The sequence below is a fragment of the Micromesistius poutassou genome (genome assembly GCF_964030765.1).
Source record: "Micromesistius poutassou genome assembly, chromosome: 24".
Classification (NCBI taxonomy): domain Eukaryota; kingdom Metazoa; phylum Chordata; class Actinopteri; order Gadiformes; family Gadidae; genus Micromesistius; species Micromesistius poutassou.
The window spans coordinates 410,804-424,514 of record NC_140294.1 but is presented as its reverse complement, the minus strand read 5'-3'; the positions used below and the strand labels follow the sequence as shown (position 1 = coordinate 424,514).

Below are 13,711 nucleotides of genomic sequence, written 5' to 3'. Positions count from 1 at the left end.
AGGAATTCATCTTTATTTTCTCAACCTCATATAAAAACAGAACTTTATCGATTCACATCAGAGCCAACCATCAGAAGCGGGCCCCCAGCAGCAGGGGGGCCAGCGAGGCGGGGGGGGCCCCCCCGGGGAGCCAGGCCGGGGCCACGCCCAGCCGGGAAAAAAACCTCCACTCGGCCCGCCTTCACCTCCAGGTGAACGCCGTCGTGCTACGGTCGATCATATCAATATATACATATATATATATAATATATACACATATATGTATACATATATTGTCTGTGTGTATAATTTAATATTATATGATAAATATATTTAGTCTCTAGAGTGTCTCCTAGCTGCAGCAGGGGCAGCCCGTCTTCCTCCGGACCCTCGGGCTCCGAGCCGAGGCCTCCAGCGGGCCCTCAGAGCCCGGGACTTTCCTGAGTTCTCCAGCCCGCCGCCCGCCTCTCCTCCTGGGCCGAGGGCGGGACGAAGCCTCCCTGCTCTCCCGCCTTTGGCCCCTCCCCCTCCCTGGGGCCTGACCCCTCCCCCCTTTCCTGCGGCCACGCCCCCTGGACGTCCTGTGCTCGCGGGGATCCGGTCTGAGCGTGCCCAGTGGGAAGCGCCCGAAGGTCGGGGTCTGGTCTGATGACGACCTCTGACCTTTGACCCCGGGGGGGGTGCCACCGCCGTCGTCGTCCTCCTCCTCCTCCTCCCCCCTCCTCCTCCTCCTCCCCCTCCCCCTCCCGCCCGCCCCCCCTCCCCTCCCGTGGGCGTTGAGGTCGGGGCTGAGGCTCCTGAACAGTTGCCTGGCGACCGTGTTGCTGCGGGGCGTGCGGGGGCGCGACGCCAGCACCCGGCGGGCGGCCGGGTCGTACCAGCGCAGCGGGAGGCGCAGGTACCTGACCTTCGACCTCTCCGCCTCCAGCGGCCGGCTCCGCCTCCGGCAGCGCCTAGAGGCGGAGCCGGGGGGCGGGGTCTTGGGGGCGGGGCTGGGGGGCGGGGCCTGGCGGGCGGGGGGGCCCAGGAGGAGCAGCAGTGGGGTGCCGGGCTGCAGGGGGGCCAGCAGGGCGGAGTAGTGGGGGGGGAGCCGCCCCTCCCCCTCCTCCGGGCCCCCAACCCGCGGCTGATTGGCTGGCTCCTCCTCCTCCTCCTCCTCCGGAGGCAGGGGGGGGCGGGGCTGGGCTGGCTGACAGACAGCTGGGACGACCAATGGAGCGGTCTGGGTTCCATGACTCACTTTGACCACCTGATGAGAGAGGCTAAAGTTAACCACAAGGAGCACTAACTAGAACTAGAACTAACTCACTATGATTAAAGTTAACCACAAGGAACACTAACTACAACTAACTCACTATGACTAGAACTAACCTTAACTAAAGCTAACACAGTATGACTAGAGCTAACCTTAACTAAAGCTAAAGCAAACCATTCCAAGCCCTAGCTATCGTAACCTAACTAACTAGGACTATAGTGACCTAGCTCTAACTATAACAAGCTCTGTGACTCTAGGTGACGTCATGTGACCTGGCATCGTGACGCCACTCTGAACGCTCTCGTCTTCCTCCTCCTGGTGCATGCCGGGGTCTCATGGTCGTCATGGTGATCCAACAAGGGGAGGAGCTGAGCAGCATCCTCTGACTCCACTTCCTGGTCCCGGCAACGCCTCCCCTCGGCCTGGCTCCTCCCACCGTATCTGATGACATCACGGACGTTAACCCATAGCTTGCGTTCTACTGGCTGCTCAGCAGAGGGACACAGAGGGCCCCCCCCCAGGTGACCTCACCTGGCCAGGGCCTCCGTCTGGAAGTAGCACAGGAAGGCGGAGCCTCTGAACTGCTGCACCAGCGCCTCCACCTTCACCTGGTCCTCCCGCTCCACCTGGGCCAGCGTCTTCCCCCTGAAGGACTCTGGGATGTAGCGGGGGCGGGGCCTCAGCTCCTCGACGGGGACACACCTGTAGCCCGCCTGTCGGCCACGCCCACCGTCCGCCGGGAGGGTCCTGAGGGCGGAGTCTAGAGGTTGGCTCCACCCGCTGTCCGCTGGGAGGGTCCTGAGGGCGGAGTCTAGCTGCTGGGCGTACACCTGGTGGTCCAGCCTCACCTGGCTCTCTGTCAGACAGGTGAGCTTCCAGGCCTCTGATTGGCCCAGCTGGGTGGGTGGGCGGGGCCCCCTGCTGTTTAAGGCCGCCTGAAGAGACAGAAGAAGCTGATGAAGGAGGCAGCGCTGCGCCAAGCGGTTTAACAGGTCTCCTTCTACCTGGTCGTACCTGTGCAGGTGTGTCTCCTGTTACCTGGTCGTACCTGTACAGGTGTGTCTCATGTTACCTGGTCGTACCTGTACAGGTGTGTCTCATGTTACCTGGTCGTACCTGTACAGGTGTGTCTCCTGTTACCTGGTCGTACCTGTACAGGTGTGTCTCATGTTACCTGGTCGTACCTGTACAGGTGTGTCTCATGTTACCTGGTCGTACCTGTACAGGTGTGTCTCATGTTACCTGGTCGTACCTGTACAGGTGTGTCTCATGTTACCTGGTCGTACCTGTACAGGTGTGTCTCATGTTACCTGGTCGTACCTGTACAGCTGTGTCCCAGGAGTCGCTCACACCCGTCCTCTGGGAATCAGACGAGCCGAAGTAGAACCTCTCCGTCCCCCCCTGCAGGGGGCCGGGGGGACTGCAGCCAGACCGCCTGGAGAGGAGGGGGGAGGGGCCGGGCAGGGGGGAGGGGCCAGGAGGATTACAGCCAGACCCCCTGGAGAGGAGGGGGGAGGGGCCCCGCAGGGGGGAGGCGGGGCCTGGTAGGGGGGAGGAGGGGCCCGGTAGGGGGGAGGGGCCAGGCAGGGGGGCGTAGAATGAGGAAGAGGAGGAGGAAGGTTTTCTCCTTCGCTCTGTCTTCCTGTGGCACTTCCTGTGAACCGAGGAGGGGGCGGAGACAAGTGAGTGTGGGAGGGGCGCGTCTTCAGGTGACTGTCTTGTGTCGTGCTCTGTGATTGGTGAAGAGGACTCATTAAGCACCGCCTCCCCAAACAGCAGCCTCTCTGATTGGCTGTGGGGGGGCGCTGGGGGGCCTGACAGGGGGTCCTGGCTCCCTAGTGACCGGCCGTCACCATCGGAGACGCTGGGCACTGGAGGCTCCGCCCTCGTGACCAGTGGAGAGGAGGGGTGGGGGAGATCTGCATGGGGGGGGCTGAAACATACAGAGGAGGAGGAGTCAGGGGAGTGAGGGGGAGGGAGAGAGAGGGGGAGTGGGGAGAGAGGGGGGGAGGGGGTGGTACCTTGAGTCAGCGTAGCGGTCCGGGTGGTGCAGCAGGACGTCTTCCAAGAAACGCTCCATCAGACTGCTGAGGGTGGAGCCTCTGTGGGCGGAGCCTCTGAGGGCGGAGCTTCTGGAGGACAGACGCACCCGGGCCATGTGACGGGAGCTGGAGACATGCTGAGAGACAGACAGGAAGGGGGAGAGAGAAAGAGAGAGAGAGAGAGAGAGAGAGAGACAGAGAGAGAGAAAAGGTCAGGGTACAGTAGTCCAATACCTGGTCCGGTCTAGACCAGAGTACAGTAGTCCAATAGCTGGTCCAGACTAGACCAGGGTACAGTAGTCCACTACCTGGTCCAGTCTGGTGTAGACCACGCTGCAGTAGCCACAGTATCCGTGTCTCGAAGTCCCAGGACGCTCCTCCATACCTGCTCCACACAGACAGACAGGTTGAGAGACAGACAGACAGACAGACAGGTAGACAGACAGGCAGACAGGTAGAGAGACAGACAGGTAGACCCACAGATATACGATAAATGATATAGTACATAGATATAGAATATAGTACATATATAAAGGCTATAGTATATAAAACATATGTATAGATATAGAATATAGTAAATGTAGAATACAGTATATCTAGATATAGATGTATAGATATAGAGTACAGTAGATCTAGATACAGATGTATAGAAATAGCGTACAGTAGATATAGATGTATAGATATAGATCGGGTCTCTCGCCTTCAGCAGACATGCTCAGGTCATGAGGGGCGTGGCCTCTCTTCTTCACCACCTATTATTGGATGTGTTGTAACCGATAGCAACCAGGATGGGACCGGACCAGGGGGCCCATGACGACGATCTGGAGGAACACAATCAACTTTATTGATCACCGACTTTAAACCGTGTGTGTGTGTGTGTGTGTGTGTGTGTGTGTGTGTGTGTGTGTGTGTGTGTATATTACTCGTTCGGGTCAGACTGAAGCTTTTTCGTGTTAATTGGTGTTTATTTAATAACACGCCGTTCCATCACTGAGCGTGCGCAGAGCTTCGAGCCGTGATTGGCTGACAGGGCGAGGAGTTTCAGCTGTTCAGCTGTTCGAAGAGGAGCAGGGGGTCCGCACCGTCCTCCCGTCGGAACCGTCCCGGGGTCCGCACCGTCCTCCCGTCGGGACCATCCCGGATTCGCACCGTCCTCCGTCGGTACCGCCCCGGGTCCACACCGGAGACCAGGACCTCCTCGGAGGACCAGCGCGTTACGGCTCCTCTCACGGTTCCGTTCCGACTCCGTTCGGTATCGGCTCGTGTTTATGTTCCGCTCTCCTCCCGTGACGTCAGGACCCACCTGACATGGACGACACACCCCCTACGTGACGTCAGGACCCACCTGATGTTGACAGACTTGCTTCATCACGTGGTCCCGGTGTAACGACGGTCCAGGGGACCCCTCTGGACCGGTCAGACCCCCCGGGACCAGACAGACCCCCTGGGACCGGTCAGACCCCCCTGAACCGGTCAGACCCCCGTGGCCCTAGGCCAGGAACCGTCTCTGGGCTGGTAGACCCACCCCCTCCAGGACGTGTTGGGTGTCCTTTTGATCTTCCTGACAGAGGAACTCACCCAGGGGCTCTCTACCAATAGTCAAATCTCCTTTATGCACCTTTATGTCTTTATGGAAAACGTCATCGGGTCAAGGAGAGATGAAAAGGTGCTTCCTTTCGAACATAGGACAGCACTGTTTAAAATGAATCCGACTGTACTTTTCCTAACCGACGTCATTGCGTGACGGCGGGTATTGCTGACCTCTAGCGTCTTCAGCGTGGAACCACAATTTTCCGAAGATGGACTACAACAAGCGCTCTTTTGATCCATGCGTTCTTGAATTGATTTCAATAAGGTTATGCCAACAGTGAGAATCACTTAGGTCAGACTTGGCCAATGGGAACGTTTTAGGCCACTTGAAACCCAATTCACATGTGAAAAAACGAGGCTAAACTTATGTTGAAATAACTGGCCCCAGTAGTCTCTTAAATGTAAGGTTGGCGTTTCCTTATGGTGTATGTGCTTTTTAACCAGCAATAAAGTAATTAATTTCAATTCAAATATTTATGGAATTGGTATTTATCCCTAGCCATTATCAATTTTCTCCTCTTCACCGCATCTCATGAGTCTTCTCAAACAGTAAATTTAGTTGGCCTGTTTCTTTAAATATTATATAATATAAATATAAATATATTGCCAGTCAACAATTATGGGATGCCAATAACTCATTTCCTTTGGGAAAGGTTGGTCAGGAGTAAACTATGCTAACAGAGTGTTAAAGGATGCATCAAGGCTCCTTTCCTAAGCATTTTTAGAACTCAAACAACCTTTCCTCCAAGTACTTCCAGGTCATCGCCTTAGGAAAGGAAATTTCCTATGCAAAATGGTCTCTTTGGATCTCCAGACCCTCCAGGACAAATAACCAGACCAGTGTTTGAAAAGAGCTTTTATTGGTGCTTTGGGTGGGGGTGGGTTGGGGTTCAGATCTTGTTGAAGGCCGCTACGTCCATGGACTGGACGTAGTCCTCGAACGCCGTGATCCTCTCCTCCAGGATGTCTGTTCCTACCTGGAAGAGGAGACAGTCAGACCCCAGGACATAGACAGACCCCAGGACATACAGGCCCCCCTCTCCCCCATCCGACTGCCCCTCCCCCCGTCCGACTCCCTCTAACTCACCTTGTCATCTTCCACCACACACCCGATCTGGAGCTTCCTGATGCCGTAGCCCACTGGCACCAGCTTAGCTGCAGAGACAACAGACAGTCAGGTCATGGGTCAGCCAGAAGGTCATGGGGTCTAGAGTCCCCACATGGGGTCTCTAGGAGGTCATGGGGTCTAGGTGAGGAGCCATCAGGTCATAAGGATGTCATCACGGTTTCAGCCGAAAGATGGTATGAAAACATCACAGGCTCCTGTGTACATGTGCGTACGTGCACGCACATATGTGTGTGTACATGTGTGCGCATGCATGTGTGTGGTCCGTACATTGTCCCCACAGCAGGCCGTCCAGCTGTATCGTGCGGACGCACTCCTCCAGCTTGGCCATGTCCGTCTCGTCATCCCAAGGCTTCACGTCCAGAAGGATCGACGACTTGGCGATCAGCGCTGGCTCTGAAACACAGGGGGGGAGGGGTGGGGGTCACAGGGGGCCGTCCAGGAGCACTTCACCCAGGTCACGGTCCAGGTGGAGGTCTGAGTGGGGGGGCGTGTCACCTACTTTTAGATTTCTTGGCGGCGTACTCTGCCAGCCTCTCGGCTTTGATCCGGGCCACCTCCTCGCTTTCCTGGAGGAGAAAGAGGTCAACAATCAGGACCGTCACCTAGCACCGGGCCATCACCTAGCAAAGGGCCAGTCCAGGGGAGCCTCAGGTCATAATGATGTCATCACGGACTCAGCCGAAAGATGGTTTAAGATCATCACAGGCTCCCCTTGAAACGCCTGGTTACCCTGGTTACCGAGACCCACCTCTTCGTCAGAGCCAAACAGGTCCAGGTCGTCATCGTCATCATCATCATCGTCGTCGTCGTCTGCGGGGCGGGCCGGGCGGCCAACGGGGGCCTTGGTGCTGTCGGCCACGCCTGCCGGCCCGTACTGGGCCAGGGGCTTCTTCACCCCGGGGAGGCTGGGAGGGGGAGGGCAGAGGTCAGAGGTCAGAGGGGGGGGAGGTCAGGGTCACGACCAGGCCCCCATGAGGGGGCGGGGTCAGACATGAGGAGTCAGCACAGAATCAGACGAAAGATGGTTAAAAGAAGATCATCATCCCCCGGGACACCCCCCCCACGGGACCCCCAGTGGCGCTTACCTCCCCTTCTCCTTCTGGAACGACTTGATGTGGTTGTACCAGCGTAGGGCATGGCACAGCGTGGCAGGGGGGGGGCCGGCCAAGGCCTCGAACACCGCCACGTCAGCCTGGGACGGCACGAAGCTGTGGACGAGAGGGCCCGTCAACACCTGGGGGGCCCCTGGCAACACCTGGAGCCCAGGGGGCCCCCCGCAACACCAGCCCTGAGGGGTCTTCACAGCAACATGGACACCAGATACCAACTGGAGGAGCTCAGCTGTCCATGTGGAGGAGACACCATGAGTCTCCCGACGGTCCATGACTTGAACGCGGCATCATTCATGCACTCGTCATTCATTTGCGCCCGCTTCTGCAGGACGCGTCATCACATGGCCCAAGGGTAGCTACTAGCACGAGTGGTTAGCATGGTTAGCTCCGGGGGCAGCGCCAACTCAAACTCGCAGTTGGAATGCGTCGCAAAACTAACGAGTTTAACCAAAACACGAGTTCCCCTGAACGTGGTGCTACTGCCAGAAGTCATGCTAAGCCATCTATGCTAACAACTAGCCGCTGCCAAGACAACATGGCGCTGCCGGTTAGCTCGAGACGCTAACTGACGGCTCGAGACGCTAACCGTTAGCCCATCCATGCGGAGATTAAGACATCTAGATTATAATGATAGATACACTAAACAGATATAATGCATCTTTATTATAGAAATATCGATATATAATAAACTACATTACATCTATGTAGTAATAAAAAAAGGTAGAATCTAGAGTACGTCTTGGTAGAAGTAGCTCTACTGCGCATGCACCGACCCCTCCATGTAGCTCCGGTCCGCGAGGAACCCGTCCAGCAGTGCGAGGCCCGCGGGGGACCGGAGGTCTCCGAAACCCATAGCGACGGAGGGCGAGGAACCGGGAGGAACTAGGAGATGGCGTGGAGGACACGTGGAGACGGCGCGGAGGAGCAGCGAAGGAGCGAAAGAGGAGGGACGGAGGGCCTTTATAGAGGAGGCGGAGCAGGGGGAGGAGACAAGGAGGGTCTATATAGCTGAGGAGGAGGGGAGAAGGAAGGGTCTTTATAGCTGAGGAGGAGGAGGGGGAGGAGAGAAGGAGGGTCTATATAGCTGAGGAGGAGGAGAGAAGGAAGGGTCTTTATAGCTGAGGAGGAGGAGGGGGCGGAGAGAAGGAGGGTCTATATAGGGGAGGAGGAGGAGGAGAGAAGGAGGGGGTGGGACTCCTCATCTTCTTCTGTTAGTGATCTCCATACATTAGAGATCTGCTGCCGCCAACAGGCAGTCGAACATAGCTTAGCTTAGCACAATCAAACAGCCAATGGATGTTAGCTTAGCACAATCAAACAGCCAATGGTTGTTAGCTTAGCACAATCAAACAGCCAATGGATGTTAGCTTAGCACATACAAAAAGCCAATGGATGTTAGCTTAGCACATACAAACAGACAATGGCTGTTAGCTTAGCACATACAAACAGCCAATGGATGTCAGCTTAGCACAATCAAACAGCCAATGGATGTAATGCTGCTATCCATTTGCATGGCATGTTGGTACATCCAACCTGCGTGACGTAATTTCCTGGCTTGCAGCACTTCTAGCGTTCCCGTTTCTCATTGGCTAGGCATTGTCAGCTACCTCTTTAGCAAAGACACCATGAAAAGCCTCTTTAGCAAACCAGCTCGAAAACAAACGACACAACTTTACACTGTATTGCACGCACAGCAAGACCATGCAATGCATACATTGGTGACCGGAATACAGTAGCAATGTAATCAAGTGTGTAATAACATTTAAAATCTACATTAAAATGACCAACGTGGCACAAATACAAAGAAAGGACATCTCTTTACGGCCGCAGCCATTTTTGTTGAGTCGTACGGTCGGCCTCACTGAACTCGGTCTACTCTCAGAACTACGAGTGGGACCGACCCAAAGGGGGCGTTTCTCAGTGAAATGCCGCAAGAAAGCTGGGAGATTTACACCTTACGACTCGTACGGGCAGGCGTACCATACAAATGAATAGCAGCATTAGCTTAGCACATACAAACTGCTCTGTGGATGTTAGCTTAGCACATACAAACTGCTCAATGGATGTTAGCTTAGCACATACAAACTGCTCAATGGATGTTAGCTTAGCACATACAAACTGCTCAATGGATAGCTTAGCACAGCTCAATGTGGATGTTATAGTGTAACACAACTCAATACCCAAATACACAATATCTAAACAAAGTAAGATGCATGCTGGGAGAGTGGAGTGAAGTGATTCTCTCTCTCTCTCGCTCTCGCTCTCGCTCTCGCACTCACTCACTCACTAAACCGGTCGGTCGGCCCGTAACTACAGAGACAGAGAGAGACAAGTTTAAGAAATGCAGTCCTCCCGGTCCCGCCTTCACCTCGCTGCCTCTGATTGGCTGCCAGGCCGGCCAGGCCAACCCCTGATTGGAGCTGAGTTTCCAGTCCAAACTAAGAAGGTGAAGTCTGTCCACCTGCGTGTCTATCTGTCCTCCTGCCTGTCGACCCGTCGTCTGTCTGACCGTGAGTCTTACTGGTTGCCTGTCTCTCTTGTCTGTTTCTCTGACGGTCTGTCATTCTGTCTTTCTCTCTGTCTATCTGACTTTTGGTCTTTCGCATGTCTGTCTGTCCGTCCGTATGTCTTTCTGTCAGTGTTTCTGCCTGCCTGTCCATGTGTCTGACTGACTCCCTCCCTCCCTCCCTTCCTGTCTGTCTGTTTCTCCTCCTGCCTGTCTGTCTCTCTTTCTGTCTGACTCCCTGTCTACCTGACTCCCCGGCTGTCTGTCTGTCTGTCTGTCTGCTCTCTCCTCAGTGTTTGTTGGAGAGAGGAGGACCTGGAGCCATGGGCCAGCTGCTGACCCGCTCCGCCCCCAAACACCCCCCCCAGGTAACCTCCCCCCCCCAGGTGACCCCCCCCCCCAGGTGACCCCCCCCAGGTAACCTCCCCCCCCAGGTGACCCCCCCCAGGTAACCACCACCCAGGCCTCATGGCACAGCCCCCCCGCTCTGCTCTCATACCCTGTGTGTGTGTGTGTGTGTGTGTGTGTGTGTGTGTGTGTGTGTAGGTGGTCTTGATGGGCCTGGATTCCTCAGGGAAGTCTACTCTACTGACCCGCCTCCTCACAGGAGAGGTGAGTGAACACTCAGCCAATCAGAGGCCTGCGCTGTAGGACACTCAGCCAATCAGAGGCCTGCGCTGTAGGACTCTCCGCCAATCAGTCAATGGTGTGCTAGTGTGATAAATGATGAGCCCCTGAACCTGACCTCTGACCCTGACCTCTGACCTTGACCTCTGACCCTGACCCCTGACCCAGCTGATGGAGACCTCTCCCACGGTGGGCTTCAATGTGGGGACTCTGGAGCTGGACCAGAAGGAGTCCCTGACCCTCTGGGACGTGGGGGGGCAGCGGCCCATGAGGACCAACTGGAGGTCTGTGGGGTGTGTGTATGTGTGTGTGTTGTGTATATAATGTATGTGTGTGTACTGTGTATAATGTGTGTGTATATAATGTGTGTGTGTATAATGTGTGTGTGTGGTGTGTATATAATGTGTGTGTGTGTGTGTGTGTGTGTGTGTGTGTGTATAATGTGTGTGTATAATGTGTGCATAATGTGTGTGTGTGGAGGCTGTACCTGGACCACTGCAGGGCGGTGGTCTTCGTGGTGGACAGCAGCGACGGCGGCCGCCTGCCGGAGGCCCGGACGGCCCTGAGGCGGCTGCTGTCTGAGGAGCAGCTCAGCGGCGTCCCTCTGATGGTGCTGGCCAACAAGAAGGACCTGGACGGCACGCTGACCATACGAGAGGTGACCCTGACCCTGACCCTAACCCTGACCCCTGACCCTGACCATACGAGAGGTGACCCTGACCCTGACCCTAACCCTGACCCCTGACCCTGACCATACGAGAGGTGACCCTGACCCTGACCCTAACCCTAACCCTGACCATACGAGAGGTGACCCTGACCCTGACCCTGACCCCTGACCCTGACCATACGAGAGGTGACCCTGACCCTGACCCCTGACCCTGACCATACGAGAGGTGACCCTGACCCTAACCCTGACCATACGAGAGGTGACCCTGACCCTGACCCTAACCCTAACCCTGATCCTGACCCCTGACCATAGGAGAGGTGACCCTGACCCTGACCATACGAGAGGTGACCCTGACCATTCGAGGTGACCCTGACCGCTGACCCTGACCCCTAACCCTAACCCTGACCCTGACCCCTGGCCCCTGACCATACGAGAGGTGACCCTGACCGCTGACCCCTAACCCTGACCCCTGACCCCTGACCATACGAGAGGTGACCCGTGACCCTGACCCCTGACCCCTCCCTGTGCTCCAGGTGTCCCGGGGTCTGGAGCTCGACTCGTACCAGGACCGGCGCTGGGAGATCCAGAGCTGCAGCGGGCAGCAGGGGCTGGGGCTCCAGCAGGCCTTCCTCTCTGTGGCCAAGCTCATCAAGAAGAGCTAGCAGGAGGAGGAGGAGAGGAGGAGGAGAGTAGAGGAGAGGAGGAGGGTGAAGGTGTGAGGAGGAGGCAGACATTGTTTTGATGGGATGTATTTGTGGGTCTGTTTGTATTTATTTCCTGATTTGACTTTCAAAATAAAGGACATCCTGTCTTCTGTTCTATAGTTTGTTTGTATGTTTGTTTGTTTGTTTGTTTGTATGTGTGTGTGTGTGTGTGTGTGTGTGTGTGTGTGTGTGTGTGTGTGTGTGTGTGTGTGTGTGTGTGTGTGTGTGTGTGTGTGTGTGTGTGTGTGTGTAGTGCAATGCATCTGATATTCAACCTTTGACCCACGCTTTCCCTAGCCTGGAAATCCAGAGCCACATCTAGAAGCTGTAGGGTCTGGCAACGAGTAATGAAAATGGCCCACCAAGCATGCATTTGAAAACATCACTGAATGCATTGGATAACACTACGACCAATCAGAAGACTACAAGGGGTGACGTATCCAGAGCCCCATACGCTAAGCTACCAGCGGAGTTAACCGATAGATTCGACTCTTGCCGTATCCGGTCGGTAAAACAGCAAAACGTCCTTCTAGCAAAGGAAAGTGCTGTCTTCTGTTCCTCTTTTAGAGGAAAAGCCAAGTCTAACTCTTTTATTGTAGCGGCTAAAGCCGTTTCAAACAACTGGTGTTCATCCGTAGCCATCTTGCAATGTTTACTGAGTGAAGCACTGTCTATCTGTTTAGCTCGCTTCTGGCCCGCCTATATCAGATACACGTGTGATTGATTGAGTGATGTTCGGATCCAGGGGAATCGGGGAGTGAGTATATTGCTCGTTCCCAAAGTGACTCTCTGGGCAAATTCATATTGTGCTCTCGCGAGAACTCTGGATTGCCAGGGTAATGAGGCCCACTAACTTCCTGTGGTGAGGAGACAGAGGCAGACAGCTGTGTGCATATAAACTTTATTAGTCTGCTCGTGAACATCAGCATCTTTGGCACAGCGCCATGACATCACATCTAGGTTATGACATCACAGCAAGGTCATGACATCACAGCGAGGTCATGACATCACAGCGAGGTCATGAAATCACAGCGAGGTTATGACATCACCGGGAGGGCATGACATCACCGGGAGGGGACGACATCACAGGTGTGTGTATGTGTGTGTGTGTGCGTGTGCATGTGTAGGGGGGGTTATATTCATGGTTACATGTTGAAGCGGTGTTGAGTTAGTAAGTGACTTGATGTTAACCTCTGACCCCCAGAGGCTTTGATACACAGGACAGCTAGGAGCCGCCTGATAGGCTGAACCACCGGCCTATCACACATCATATGGCTCCTCACGGGATGCTGGTCCATACCTCCTCTCTCCTCCTCTCCTATCCTCTTACTCTCTCTTCTCCTCTCCTTTCTCTTTCTCCTCCTCCTCTCCCCTCCTCTCCTCTCCTCTCCTCTATCCTCTCCTTTTACTCTCTCTTCTCCTCTCCTTTCTCTTTCTCCTCCTCCTCTCCTCTCCTCTATCCTCTCCTCTCCTTTTACTCTCTCTCCTCCTTTCCTTTCTCTTTCTCCTTCTCCTCCTCCTCCTCCTCGTCCTCCACCTCTCCCCAGGCAGAGGGGCTCTGTCTCCCCTGGGGGAGGGTAGCAGAGAGGGCGTACTCCACACTCACTCCCTCTGACAGCCCTGAGATCTCCCCCACCCTCTCCTTCTCCTCCTCTCTCTCCTCCTCCTCCCCCTTCTCCTCCTCTCGCTCCTCAGCTCCTCCGGGGGCGAGCTGGGAGTGGACCTCCGTGAAGGTGAGCTCCTCGTCAGTGATGTCCAGAGGAGAGAGCTCGACGTGGGCCTCAGTACGAGGAGAGTCCCCGGTCTGGGACGGGGCCTGCGGCTCAGCGGGCTGGGACTCTGAGCCGCTCCGGGGCTAGGGCGAGAGACACAGAGGCACAGTGTTATTTATATCTTTATAGATATAGGTATAAAGATAGAGATATAAATATGTAGATATAGATATATAGATATAGATATGTAGGTATATAGATATGGATATGGATACGCAATGTACCTTTCGCAGGCTGAATGACAGGGGCGGGACTTTGAAGGATGCCCTCTGCTGATTGGAGGAGAGGCTCTTCTTGATCTTGTCCCTCTGCTCCTGGGAGACGATCT

The 13,711-nt window shown here is 55.3% G+C and overlaps 4 protein-coding genes across 5 annotated transcripts in view; 1 reads left to right on the top strand and 3 right to left on the bottom strand.

Moving 5' to 3' along the window:
• Positions 1-191: 191 nt before the first annotated feature.
• Positions 192-4,676, bottom strand: zdbf2 (zinc finger, DBF-type containing 2). 2 transcript variants are annotated; one of them, XM_084487819.1, is made up of 8 exons: positions 4,200-4,676; positions 3,938-4,097; positions 3,585-3,661; positions 3,256-3,413; positions 2,555-3,167; positions 1,766-2,169; positions 1,507-1,675; positions 192-1,228 (listed from the first exon to the last, which is right to left on the bottom strand). In XM_084487819.1, exons 2-8 carry the CDS (start codon positions 3,987-3,989, stop codon positions 332-334), a joined length of 2,370 nt encoding a protein of 789 aa, XP_084343945.1. In that variant the 5' UTR covers positions 3,990-4,097; positions 4,200-4,676; the 3' UTR covers positions 192-331. The 2 variants fall into 2 exon arrangements, with proteins under 2 accessions (XP_084343945.1, XP_084343946.1); XM_084487820.1 differs by having other exon boundaries at positions 3,977-4,097.
• A 1,031-nt stretch (positions 4,677-5,707) lies between these two features.
• Positions 5,708-8,056, bottom strand: eef1b2 (eukaryotic translation elongation factor 1 beta 2). The gene is made up of 7 exons (XM_084487857.1): positions 7,881-8,056; positions 7,081-7,203; positions 6,744-6,900; positions 6,495-6,561; positions 6,263-6,388; positions 5,954-6,021; positions 5,708-5,843 (listed from the first exon to the last, which is right to left on the bottom strand). Exons 1-7 carry the CDS (start codon positions 7,958-7,960, stop codon positions 5,757-5,759), a joined length of 708 nt encoding a protein of 235 aa, XP_084343983.1. The 5' UTR covers positions 7,961-8,056; the 3' UTR covers positions 5,708-5,756.
• A 1,880-nt stretch (positions 8,057-9,936) lies between these two features.
• Positions 9,937-11,569, top strand: arl11 (ADP-ribosylation factor-like 11; the record flags this gene model as incomplete). The annotated part of the gene is made up of 5 exons (XM_084487860.1): positions 9,937-9,981; positions 10,160-10,225; positions 10,409-10,524; positions 10,721-10,898; positions 11,441-11,569. The coding sequence occupies 5 exons, from the start codon at positions 9,937-9,939 to the stop codon at positions 11,567-11,569; spliced, it is 534 nt and encodes a 177-aa protein (XP_084343986.1).
• Positions 11,570-12,505: 936 nt separating this feature from the next.
• The window catches only part of LOC311369621 (caveolae-associated protein 2-like), a 6,554-nt gene continuing 5,348 nt past the window's right edge, over positions 12,506-13,711 (bottom strand). Inside the window, exons 5-6 of the mRNA XM_084487842.1 lie at positions 13,608-13,711; positions 12,506-13,466 (exon numbers count right to left, since the gene is read on the bottom strand). The exon at positions 13,608-13,711 is cut by the window's right edge and continues 67 nt beyond it. Coding sequence (XP_084343968.1) covers positions 13,086-13,466; positions 13,608-13,711 — 485 coding nt within the window. The 3' untranslated portion in view covers positions 12,506-13,085. The remainder of the gene's footprint in view (positions 13,467-13,607) is intronic.

Coding starts and splice junctions, on each gene's coding strand:
- zdbf2 (XM_084487819.1), bottom strand. CDS start 3,989: ATGTCTGCTGAAGGCGAGAGACCCGATCTATATCTATACATCTATATC. Junction 3,414..3,584: donor TCTACACCAGACTGGACCAG/GTAGTGGACTAC, acceptor TCTGTCTCTCAG/CATGTCTCCAGCTCCCGTCA. Junction 3,168..3,255: donor GACCGCTACGCTGACTCAAG/GTACCACCCCCT, acceptor TGTATGTTTCAG/CCCCCCCCATGCAGATCTCC.
- eef1b2 (XM_084487857.1), bottom strand. CDS start 7,960: ATGGGTTTCGGAGACCTCCGGTCCCCCGCGGGCCTCGCACTGCTGGAC. Junction 6,562..6,743: donor TGTTTGGCTCTGACGAAGAG/GTGGGTCTCGGT, acceptor TTTCTCCTCCAG/GAAAGCGAGGAGGTGGCCCG. Junction 5,844..5,953: donor GTGTGGTGGAAGATGACAAG/GTGAGTTAGAGG, acceptor CTCCTCTTCCAG/GTAGGAACAGACATCCTGGA.